Source organism: Rattus norvegicus, chromosome 15 (genome assembly GCF_036323735.1).
Source record: "Rattus norvegicus strain BN/NHsdMcwi chromosome 15, GRCr8, whole genome shotgun sequence".
In the NCBI taxonomy this organism is placed as follows: domain Eukaryota; kingdom Metazoa; phylum Chordata; class Mammalia; order Rodentia; family Muridae; genus Rattus; species Rattus norvegicus.
In genome coordinates, this window is record NC_086033.1 from 31633367 (window position 1) to 31645709 (window position 12343).

A 12343-nucleotide genomic window follows, 5' to 3' on the forward strand; every position below is an offset into this window, starting at 1 on the left:
TATCTTGCCCAGCCCATGTTTGTTGAGAGAATCAAAGAGTGCCCACAAGCCAGGATATTGGTCCTACCAGGGCCTTTGTCCCAGCAGATACCCTTGAGCGATAAGTCCCCCACCCCCAGCTCTCCCCCAAAGAATCACAGAAAAGTTGTGATATGTTTTTTTTCTACCAACAACCCATAGTAGGACAGTTAGCATGCTTTAGAGTCTAAGAAAACGCTTTGTTTTTCCTTTTAGATGTGCCCTGTGATGCCAAGTTGGTCGAGAAAAGCTTTGAAACAGGTAAGAGGAGGATCTGACCAAAGTTGAGTGATGCTGGGGGTAGGGTGGGGAGGCCCCAGGCTGGTAATAACCTTTAGTGCCCAGGGGAGGGGAGGGGAGGGGATGGATCTGGGGATGGGAACAGCACTTCCAACCCTGCCTCAACCTTCCCAGGGTCTGTCTTGAATCCCTCCAGCGTGGTTAACTTCATTTTCCGATCTAAGTATTTAACAAGAAGGGCCTCCAGTTTCACAAGGCCAGTGAGTCACTCTCAGGCCTCTGTGTCTCTTGTATTTGGTTCCTCTGTGAGAACAGCCAAAGAAAACTGCCTAAGATCCCACTGTGGAACTTGTGAGTCCCTTCAGAGCAGCCCAGAACTAACCGTGGCACTCTAAGGACACTGGCCCTCTACATCTCGGGGAATTCCTTTCTAGAAAGGAAGTAGAACTCACACAGCCTCAGGCAAAGGTCTGGTCTCAGTGTCTCCTCAGCTCCACGTTTCTTTACTGAGTCACAGCTGTGGTTTCACTGAAGGGCCCCGGCCTAGAGCATTATGAGAAGTTCTGAGCATCTACCCCCAAACCCATTCCCATACGCAAGGGCCTCGGAATATTATATGGACTAAGTCCTTTTGGTGGTTTTTGTCTTAAAACACTATGCTTAAAACACTACCCTGGAGGAATAATTGGGGTGCGTAGAAGCTCAAAGAAGTGGACCTAGGAGTTGAAGTTACCCACACCCAGCCTAACCAGCTCTTGGGGAAGTCCAGTGTCATGAGTCACTGTATAGCCCTCTCATGTACATGCCGTTAATGACTACCACCTCTTGGTTTTACAGATATGAACCTAAACTTTCAAAACCTGTCAGTCATGGGACTCCGAATCCTCCTGCTGAAAGTGGCCGGATTTAACCTGCTCATGACGCTAAGGCTGTGGTCCAGTTGAGGTAAGAAAACATGGAAAAGGCTTAGAGGTGTGAGTTCTGGGCAAGACCAAACCCTGAGAGCAAATCGCCCTCGGATTTAAAATTCCCTTTTAAATCCTAAGACTGGACCCACAGACCGTCTCTAGCCCCTATCTGATACACGCTGTGGCAACATTGTTGCAACAGTAGGGGGAAACACCTGGTTAGCAGAACACAATTTTTTTCGGCATCCTTGGTCCAGCCCTGACTCTCCTAGGATACACTATCCTCGTTTAGAAATGATGAAAGTGAGGCCAAGTTACATCAAGGTCACAGAGCCAAAGAATAAAGAAGGAAAAAATTCCAACCCCCATGCACAGGTACCGTGTGCCTCTGGACCTGCCTTTCAGAGCGTCCAGCCCCTTGCTGGGTTCTTTCTCCCTAGCAAGCTCTCTCAGCTTGATATTCAAAGATATTATACTCATTAGCCCTAAGCCTGGCTGGAGTCACATGTTTCCAGCCTGACAGGGTCCCTGGTCACCTTGCACAGCCCCTAATAAATTCATCCCATCACATCCCCGAGGGTCCTAGTCCTGATCTCTGTGCTTCTTCACTCCAGATTGAAAGAGCGTGACTCCAAAGCTCCTTCCTCCTCCTCATCCTCCGCTCCCTCTTCAAGCCAAAAGGAGCCCTCCCACCTCGTAAAGAAGGCTGTCTGAGGACTGACTGGATCTCCCCGATCTGTGAAGAAGGTTGCTGGAGAGCTAAGCTCAGCTGTACCCACTCAGCCCCCTTGCTGCTGCTGACCATTCACAGAGACGCAGGGGCTGGGCTTCTCCTGGATCTGAAGACCTCCTCTCCCATGATAGATTTCCCAGCAGAATCTCTTAGAGAATGTTGTAAAGAATATGTTTTTTGTGTGGTTTTTTTTTTTGTATTTTTAAAGCATCCATAAAGAAGTACATATTACTCTTTCATCAAGGTGTAGAAATTATCTCATTGTCTAGACGCTCCCCGCTACTGTGTGTATTGAGCCACATTGTATATTATTCTGCTGCCGATGACGTCATTAAAGGTGATTCAGACAAAGCTGAAACTGTGATCCTGCTTGACTGGGCTTGGTGGGGGCATTTACACGCTGCTTATGGCCGGCTATGCAGAGAGAAACTGAAGTACGTGTCTATCATATTTGCCCAGACTGTTACCTCAACAAACCTCCCCCTCAACCCAACCTCTTGGAATGACCTCTTAAAAATTCCCCTAAGGGAGCTGTCCAAGGACCAGGAAGCTCCTTTTATGAGCGTGAGTCGTCGTTGCTCATGCCACACACCTCAGGGTCACCCATAACAGGCTGACAGCAGGGGCGTTGGTGGGGAGGCTCCGACCTGTAGCTGAACTTCCCCAGTCAGGGATGACAAGTGTCCTCAGGTTCTCACCCAAAGGCTCCTGCCCTCCGGGGACACCTTCTTTACTTTCATACTCAGATTGGCTTGCTACTGAAACTGTGTTTTGCCTCACAAACCTATGGCTGGGACTTGGCCAAGGACAGATGTCCTAAGCTCTCACTAGCGGTAGGAGTCCTGGCCTCACAGCACACTGCTCTCTGCAGAGAGGGAGCCTCTCCTGACAGTCTCCTTCCCCCAAGGGCAGGGATTCTGGTGGGAATACACTTCAGTGACCAACGAATAACTAACGGTCTGCTCACGACCAAAAGGGACTACTTACTATTTCCCAAGACTCCCCCCCACACCCACCCACTGCCACCACCCAGTACACTCCCATGATTCACCTGTGTGTCTATGATCACATTAGCCAGGAATACGCTAATACTCCCGCTGTAACCCAGGCCTGCTTCTTCTCATAGAGATGGGGCTGACCAGCTTTAGTGTGTGCTCTAAGGCATGTCCCTCCCTCCTGTGAACTCCAGGGTCATCGCCTAGGAAATGTCAGGTGCACCTGGAGACTACAGCAAAAACCCATGTCCCCAGTCCTGGCCGCCCTCGATTAGACTGACCACAGAACCCCGCCATTTCTAAACTACAATCTCTAGCCTACAGTGAAGCCTTTTGAGATCAGTAAAGGCCTCAGGAAACACCACCATGACCGGGCCACCCTCACACACACACACAGGAGGAGGGGCGAAAGCCTCTTCCCCAACTCCCTCCTCGCGTGTCTGACACGATGCCAGAGACTACCACTGGGAATTTCTTTTAATTAAACCATTCTCTTCCCTGTATTAGATGAAAGTGCCCATGGGAAGGTTAGTACGGCAAGCCTTTATCAACCATTAAGAACTTAAGGCAAATTAGTTTGTCTTTTTTTTCCCCCTCCTAAAGTGGTAATTCACTTTGTTCTTTTAAAAAAAAAAAAAAATCCAGGCAAAGAAAGCGTGGGTGGCTGAGGAAGTGCGGTGCTCCTGAAAATTGGCTGCCATGATGCTGAGGCTGAAGGGGACCCAGTGGGCATGAGACAGAGTAGGAAGCCCAGAAGGCTCTATAGGAGCCAAAGACAGACCTCGCCACTAACCGTGAAAGAGGCCCAGGCCTCTGTTGGACCATGCCAGCCCAGTGTCCCCAGACAGCAACATCCAGAGGTCACTGGAGCCCTAAAGTCACCTGAGGACCAGAGTGAATGATGTGGCAGGGAGCCGAAGGTGAGGTGGGTGAAGCTTCCTTTCAGGCCCAACCCAAGCAGGGCTGTGACAAGGCAGACAGGAGGCCATTAAGAGATCAGTCAGCTTCACCCCCGCAGAGAAATCGCCATCCAATCAGACAAAAACTTTCCCTCACAGCTGAGGCTACGTGTGGCTGAACGAGTGTGGGGAACAGACAGAGGCTCCTCCATGTCCGATTCTGGGCCAACCACTGCTTAGTCTGGAAGAGGCTACTGAGGAAACCCGAAGATGTGACAACATGACAATGGTCCCAAGGCTGCTACTGCATCCCGACCAGTCCGGGCCAGCTCACACAGAGAGGCACCCATATGCCAGCAAACGCCTCGCCAGGGCCGGCTGTACAAAGGATACTTCTAGACTCTAGACAAATGCCCTACTCCCTCAAGGGCTTCATGCAGGCCGGCTCTGAAGGTAGAAAAAATGGACCCTGCATGTTCCAACGCTACAACTGTGGAAAGTGATCTGAGCTTTCCCCAGTACAGCTGGAATCACTGTTTGGTCCGGAAACAGGCAGGCTGGACAGATGTGTGCAGTAGAACACACCCAGGTAGGAGCCTCGGCTCTGACCACTCAGGCAGCCTCTGGGGCTTCACGGTTTGTTTTTGTCTCATTCAGGTTTGGGGTACACAGTAAAATCCAGATCCCAGATCTCATGGGAAACCCTAATAATCACCTAATTACCCAGTGACATGTCGGCAGTGGAGTGTGCTAGACTGCAGATGACCTTGGGATAAGATGACCTTGCTCACCAGTAGGTCCTCAGTACCTAGAGCACCCAACAGACCAACAAACGAACCAACGAGGGCCCACGCAGTCACTGGGGAGGGAATTGAGCTTGAGAGGGAAAGGGGTGACGTTCACAGAGGCCAGGTGAGCCACTGTTTCCGCTAAAGTAGCTTGGCAAAACTATTAGAATAATCGAAATTTGAGTGGTGGAACCTTGAAGAGTTCAGACTCATGTTAACCTCAATGACCATTAATTGAATCCTGGAGGGCAGTTTCTAGGAAACACGGGTTTCTAAAAGCCTGAACTCTAGTCATACATGAGAGCCAGCATCCAGGGAAGGTCACTTAATGTCCATTTCAGTTTTCCCAGTGACCCACAAATCCCCTAAAACCTAGTTCCTCAAGCAACACTGGGGAAGAAGGGCTTCTGGCTTTCTTAGTACTAGGGGGAAGTCGACATCCAGCCCACTCGGCCCTGGACAAGATGTAAAGTCTGGGCCACCAAGGGATACTCCCAGAGGTGATCGTGAGAGACCTGGCAAATACTGACTCTTGCAGATGTACATACTGGCTGGGGGGGGAGGGGCAACCTGCTTTGGGTAAAGGCCACTCGAGCAACGCAGCCATCTTTAGGTCTCCTTTCACACAGACACACAAGGCATCGGATTTCCTCCAAGAATCACACAGACAGCTGCACCCTGAAATGGCTGAGCTGGTCAGATATTGAATCAATAGCCAGAAGTAGGACAGGAAATGGAAAAAGTTTCCCACTTCCCTCCAGGTGTTTGGGTCTGAACAACCTCCCACTTCCATGACGTCATGGTTGCTGACACGGGCAAAGAGGGCGCCCTTTGAAGCTCGCCCGCAGAAGCCACATCCTCTGGAAAGAGGAGTTAAAAATACAGAGTTAGAGATACTATCTCTCCGGGCCACGTGCCCAGAAGAGGTAGGCTGGGCCGTTACACCGCAGCCCAACCACAGGTGCAAAAAAGAAGGCCACCGAGCACGGTGGGTGGAGCTTGCAGGTCTTCGTGGTAACACCCATGTGCAGCAGTCTCGGCTGGGGAGGCACTGCTGCTCCACTCTCCAAGAAGTCCCCCTCCCCTGACCTCTATTGCCCTCAAATTAGACCAGCCTATATACTTAGTTCAAAGGAGAAAGTCTATGTCCAGCCCAGCTTGTGCTGGACAGGATGTGAAAGAGGCATCTGCCTACACACAGCTATGACTGGTTCCCCAACGGATGCCTCCCACAAGAAGCTCCGTATGGTCTCGTTTTCCACTCCAGGAGGAAACTTAAGTGGTCAAGAAATAACCCTGGTGGAGATCTGTCTCTCAGGGTCCAAGGAAGTCACAGAACCTGAAACCTGAAAAACTTCCGTCTTGGGAGTCCCTCTCTGTTGTACTGTCTTAAGGCGGCCACACGGGGGCAGCAGTACTCCACCAAAAGGCTGCTTCTCCCTTGGTCTGTTTACTCGGGATAAAGAATATCCCCACCGCCTACGGAAAAACTCTTCCCAAAGGAAAATAAAATGACAAGTGTCTTCTGTTTCACAAGGTCCTGCACTGGGCCAGTCACTGGACTCCAGACTTGCGCGATCCTCTTACCCTGCAAAGAGTCTAAAGCTAGGCCCTCAGGCAGCAGGGGGCACTGCCTGCCCAGGTTTGGGAGACCCACCTACAAGAGAAACCCAGAAAGAAGCTACCCTGCTGGAAGCCAGGAGATGGAATACGGGGACCCGGCAGGCCCAAGTCCATGACTTCACTCCTGTAACCTGTAAACCCGCAGCCTCAGTTTCCCACTTTGTACCAACATTCTCTCAGGTAGTTTAGGAACCAAAGTTTTCTTCCGGCGGGATACCTGTCTAAGGGCAGACACTGTGCCAGGTTTCAGGGACTCTGTGGCTCCATACAGATGAAGTTGAAGAACAGGCCAAAGGGATAAGCCACAGCAGGTACTCTCATGGCGGCTGTCTCTAGAGAGAAAGGATTGATGGGAAAGGAGAACAAGGGTTCGGAACTCAGGGCTGTTGACCTGGAATCTGGATGACCGGCACATGTCAAAATGCATCCAGCAGAAAAGCCTACGTTTCCTGCGTCTCAGCATGTATAAATTAAACTCAGCAGTGTGCCTAAAGTCACGGCACAAACAGTCTGGGTAATATTGAGCCTGAGAGACATCAATGGCTGTAATTTTATGGCTTCTGTTAATATCTTACTGGCACTCCTCGGGCAGCCAGGGGTCAGGCAAAGCAGGATCTGTCCTTCCCCGACCTTCTTTCCTGGCACATTTAACTTTGCTTCGTCTCTATTTTGCATTATTCGCACGGAGACCCGGAGTGCGTGCCCACCTACTTCCGCTGTTGTGGAAGGAGATAATGGGTATGTTAATGCTTAGTGAACTGAAATCCCAAGGCAGACATAAAGCAGTGGGACGTCGGGATGAGCAAAAAGGATGGACCACAATCCTGTGTGCAAGGCTGACTGTGCTTGCTTCGATGCGCCCGTGCTCCCCGCCCATGCTCCCCACCCGTGCTCCCCCATGCTGTGATAAAAGGCTGCTGCCTAAGGATTCTGATGCTCATGTAAGCTAGGGGCTCACCCGGTCCCCACTCAGCCACTTCTCCCACATGGCTCAGCGGCTTTTATCACACACATTTGTCATTCCTTCTATGACCTCCAGCTTCCCCCTTTTGGGAAGTCAGGGTGGAGAATTTTCTGGACCACAGGACCCCACAGTATCCCATGGCCTCTCTGATGCTTCTCACTGTATCGCCCATGAGGAGACACATTTTCCCCCTCCTCTATGGCACCCTCGAGGCTTCCTTGATTGTAGGACTCCTTGAGCCAATAGCAGGACACAGCCTTTCAAGGCGTCTCCCCGGGGCAGGTTTTCCCGGGGCAGGTTTTCTGAGCAGCATCCCTCCTCAGGCCAGTGTGTCCCACATCAGCCCAAAGGGCTTCCACCTGTGAGGGACAAACCAGGGTGTGTTTGCCTTGGGAGCGTGAACATACTTCCCTTCCAGAGGCCACAGGATCCCAGTTTTGAAGGCCTCCTGAAATCCACTGTGAAGCAGTCCTTTCTCTGAAACATCCACATTAAATTTATCAACCAAGATGAAAAGGGAAACACCAGATAGAAGATGGGCCTGGCAGAACTTGAGAGTGGAGTGGATCAAAGAATGTGGTTTAGGTCGTGGGGGGCAACCGGTCTGTTTCATGGTCAGTCTTGGGCAGGAGGAACTCAAGGTAAACCTGAAACACTGTGGTCAGCAGAACTGCGAGACATGATTTTTATCCGCTACAAGGTCTCCTTCCTTCTCCTTGCCGGCCCCAGCTGACTTACTCCAATCGCTCGCCAGGCCACATGAGCTGGCCGCATTCATGTCTAGGACCCCAGGTCTCAATAGTGTGCGCTTACTCAACACCAAAGCAAACGCTGCCTCCTTCCCTCCTCACAAGCCTGAACAAAAGGCAGAGTATTTCTCTGCACCTTTTACACATTGGGAAGCTTACGGACCGGCTTACATAAGACCACAGTGGTCTAGTCCCAACGCCTTGATGTCCCACCAGACTGAACATGACGTCTCAGTGCTAGGTGCTGTCTTCACATAGATAGAACCCCATGTAGGTAGAACCAGACCAGTTCCTGGTGTTCTGCTTCAGTGACTCTTCCGTGATTGTGTGCACTCCCTTGGTTCCTCTTCAGGACTAGATTAGAATGACAAAACAGAGCCCCGCGCACTCCGGGGAACATGGGTGGACATGGTTCACCTGCCGAGGTAATACTTCCCATGCAGAAACAGCACTACTCAGTCTCATGACAGGAGGGCTGCCACGGTGGGGAGGGCGTGCCGTGGTGCAATGTGAAGGTCAGAGAACTGTAGTGGCGTCCATTCTCTACTTCTGCAGTGAAGCTAGGGTCAATCTCAGGTCACCAGGATTGCACAGAAGGTGTCTTTACTCTCTGAGCCAATTTGCCGGCCCGGTGAGTCAAAAGTTCAGTGATAAGGCCAAATCAGAAGACAAGCTGGCAAGATGACTCATCATACAAAGGCACCGACTGCCAACCCGGGTGACCCGGGTTTGATCCCAGTACCTACATGGTAGAAGGAAAAAAACGGACTCCTGCCAGGGTGTCCTCTGACACACCCACAAACACGGACGCATACATACAGAAAGAAAACCGCACTCTGTCACTATGCAGAGGACAGTGGATCATGGGGTGCCCAGCTCCAGCTGATCCATCTAGGACACAGCTCCTGCTAAGACTCGGGGGACATCTTAGACGGGGGCAGACGGATTGCAAGAACCAGAGAAACAGGAAACGCGCTCTGAGATTTCTTCCTGAGAAATGTGAGGGAAGCCACACCCACAAAGTCTTACCGACACAGCTGCCAAAACTAGACCTCAACAAGACACCAATAGATATGTTAACTCAGGCCCCAACCCTAAACAAAGAATGACCAGCATTCCGGGAACACTGAGAACAGGAAACAGTCTTCCCCAGGGAAGAACCCCCCAACTAGCTATCCAATCCCGAATGGTCAGCCCTGAAATCATATACATACATACATGTTGTGTATCAACAATTCTGAATATCAACAATTAAAGAAGCCAGTGGTCAGGGTTGGGGATTTAGCTCAGTGGTAGAGCGCTTGCCTAGCAAGCGCAAGGCCCTGGGTTCAGTCCCCAGCTCCGAAAAAAAAAGAAAAAGAAAAAAAAAAAGAAGCCAGTGGTCACGAATTCGAGAAAGTATGTGGGGGGAGAAAGTAGATGGGAGGGAGAAGGAAAGGGGAGAAATGATGTAATTTTTAGTTGCAATTTTTACTTTTAAAAATTTTGGGGCTGGGGATTTAGCTCAGTGGTAGAGCGCTTACCTAGGAAGCGCAAGGCCCTGGGTTCGGTCCCCAGCTCCGAAAAAAAGAATGGAATATTACTCAGCTATCAAAAACAACGAGTTTATGAAATTCGTAGGCAAATGGTTGGAACTGGAAAATATCATCCTGAGTGAGCTAACCCAATCACAGAAAGACATACATGGTATGCACTCATTGATAAGTGGCTATTAGCCCAAATGCTTGAATTACCCTAGATCCCTAGAACAAACGAAACTCAAGACGGATGATCAAAATGTGAATGCTTCACTCCTTCTTTAAATGAGGAAAAAGAATACCCTTGGCAGGGAAGGGAGAGGCAAAGATTAAAACAGAGACTGAAGGAACACCCATTCAGAGCCTGCCCCACATGTGGCCCATACATATACAGCCACCCAATTAGACAAGATGGATGAAGCAAAGAAGTGTAGACCGACAGGAGCCGGATGTAGATCGCTCCTGAGAGACACAGCCAGAATACAGCAAATATAGAGGCGAATGCCAGCAGCAAACCACTGAACTGAGAATAGGTCCCCTATTGAAGGAATCAGAGAAAGAACTGGAAGAGCTTGAAGGGGCTCGAGACCCCAAAAGTACAACAATGCCAAGCAACCAGAGCTTCCAGGGACTAAGCCACTACCTAAAGACTATACATGGACTGACCCTGGACTCTGACCCCATAGGTAGCAATGAATATCCTAGTAAGAGCACCAGTGGAAGGGGAAGCCCTGGGTCCTGCTAAGACTGAACCCACAGTGAACTAGTCTATGGGGGGAGGGCGGCAATGGGGGGAGGGTTGGGAGGGGAACACCCATAAGGAAGGGGAGGGGGGAGGGGGATGTTTGCCCGGAAACCGGGAAAGGGAATAACACTCGAAATGTATATAAGAAATACTCAAGTTAATAAAAAAAAAATAAATAAATAAAAAAAAAAGAAAGACAAAAAAAAAATATACCATAAAAACAGTAAAAAAAAAAAAAAAATTTTGGGGCTGGGGATTTAGCTCAGTGGTAGAGCGCTTACCTAGGAAGCGCAAGGCCCTGGGTTCGGTCCCCAGCTCCGAAAAAAAGAACCAAAAAAAAAAAAAAAAAAAAAAAAAAAAAGCCAATTGTTCTTTGCAAATATTTTTTTTTTAATAGGGCTGTCAAGATGGCACAGGGTATGGTGAGGCTGCTTGTCTCCAAGTCATTAGAGCACGCACGCACGCACGCACGCATGCACGCACGCACGCGCACACACACACAGTCATTTTTCTAACACTTAAAATTTTGAAAGCACAGTGGTCTACCCCTGTGAGAGCAGGCAGCAATGGGTCCCCTAGTGAGACGTCTCTCCTCCCACTGGCAAACAAGGTCCTGGGCAAGACCCCGTTTGCCTGGATTTTGTCTGGATCCTGTCAGAGCCCTCAGTTCTGTGGAGAACCGGGCCTTTGTAGAGCAGGAACATGAAGTATCATCACACCAAAATTCATTATTAGTCAGCTCGCCCAAAGCCCAACACCAATGCTTTAGTCAGAAAGAAGATTCACATCCTAACACTGGTCAACCAAGGCTCCACTTCCCCACTTGGAAAAATGAGACTACATCCTTGTGGGATTAGAGACCCCACGGGGTCAGAGAACTTAAACAGCAGATGGGCACAGGCACCTAATACCATGGCGGATGCACACGGGCAGGGGTGGGCTCACTCACCCCTAGACAGCAAGGTTGCTTCTTATCTTTATAGCCCATGCCACTGGGCAGAGCCCAGGCGCCTAATTAATTATTTACAGAATTGCAGAGACAGAGGGTCTCTAGGGTTCAAAAGACAATATGTGGCAGAACAGTCTCAATTCGCCTCTTTAGATCACGCAAAGCATGTTCCACAATACCGGGCTGCCCACATTATGCCAAAAAAAAAAAAAAGAAAAAAAGAAAAAAAAAAAAAAAGGCGTGTGCGCCCTCAGACTTGTAAATTCAAAATGAAGCAAGTAAAGTATTTCTGTCTGGCCTGGTGTAGGAATTCTCAAGCTTTTTTTTCTTTCTTACTAAAGTCCTTATTCAAGGAAAAGGATTTCACATACCCAGGGAAAACTCATTTTTATGTTAATTTTCTTAAAAAAATTAGCCATAGTCTTGTATGGCTAGTTTTCATGTCAGTTGATGGTCTAGAGTCATTTGGGAAAAGGGAATGTCAGTTGAGAAAATGCCCGCCTCAGATTGGATGGTGGGCAAGCCTGTTGGACATTTTCTTAATAATTGATGAGGGGGAGCCCCGCCCATTGTAGGCGGAGCCACCCCGAGGCAAGCAGGTCCTGCTATACAAGAAAGCAGGCTGAGCAGAGCATCAGGAGCAAGCCAGCTTTCCTCCCTGGCCTGGGCATCAGCTCCTCCTGCCTTGAGTCCCTGTCCTGACTTCCCTGACGAATGGACTATGGCCTGTAAACTGAAGCAAACCCTTTCCTTCCCAAGTGGCTTCCACCCCACATAGTGTTTTATCGCAGTATTGGAAACCCTATGATAAGTCTTAAATCATGGGGTGCCCAAATAATGGCCTTGACTTCCAGCCCAGAGCCACTACCCACCAGAACTACCCTGAGCTAGCTGACACCGGCTTGCTCAATTTCCCAAAGAAGGGAACAAATCTCTTTAACTTCCAAGTATTTTCCAGCCATCAGAACAAAAGTGTTTTGTGGGCCAAGATCACAGGAGGTGATCAAAGAGCAGAGGTGTGGGCTGTTTAGAGAGGAAACATGAGAGACATTTGCATGCAGTGGAGACAGGAAGTGTGTGGGCAGAAGGTGCAAAGGGCTGTTTCCCACCACTGCAGAGCAAGGAACAATGTACAGTAGTTGTGGTAAATGGCTTGCAGCCCTACAAAAAGAGCACAGGAAATAAAAATAAACCACCCCACATCAGAGGTGTGAG

At 49.6% G+C, this 12343-nt stretch overlaps 1 gene segment (V, D, J or C); it reads left to right on the plus strand.

Annotated features, from left to right (window-relative positions):
- LOC685078 (T-cell receptor alpha chain V region) overlaps positions 1–2257 on the plus strand; it is a 66009-nt gene extending 63752 nt beyond the window's left edge. The window contains 3 exon segments of the V gene segment in view: positions 235–279; positions 1096–1203; positions 1781–2257. Coding sequence covers positions 235–279; positions 1096–1202 — 152 coding nt within the window.
- Positions 2258–12343: the final 10086 nt, after the last annotated feature.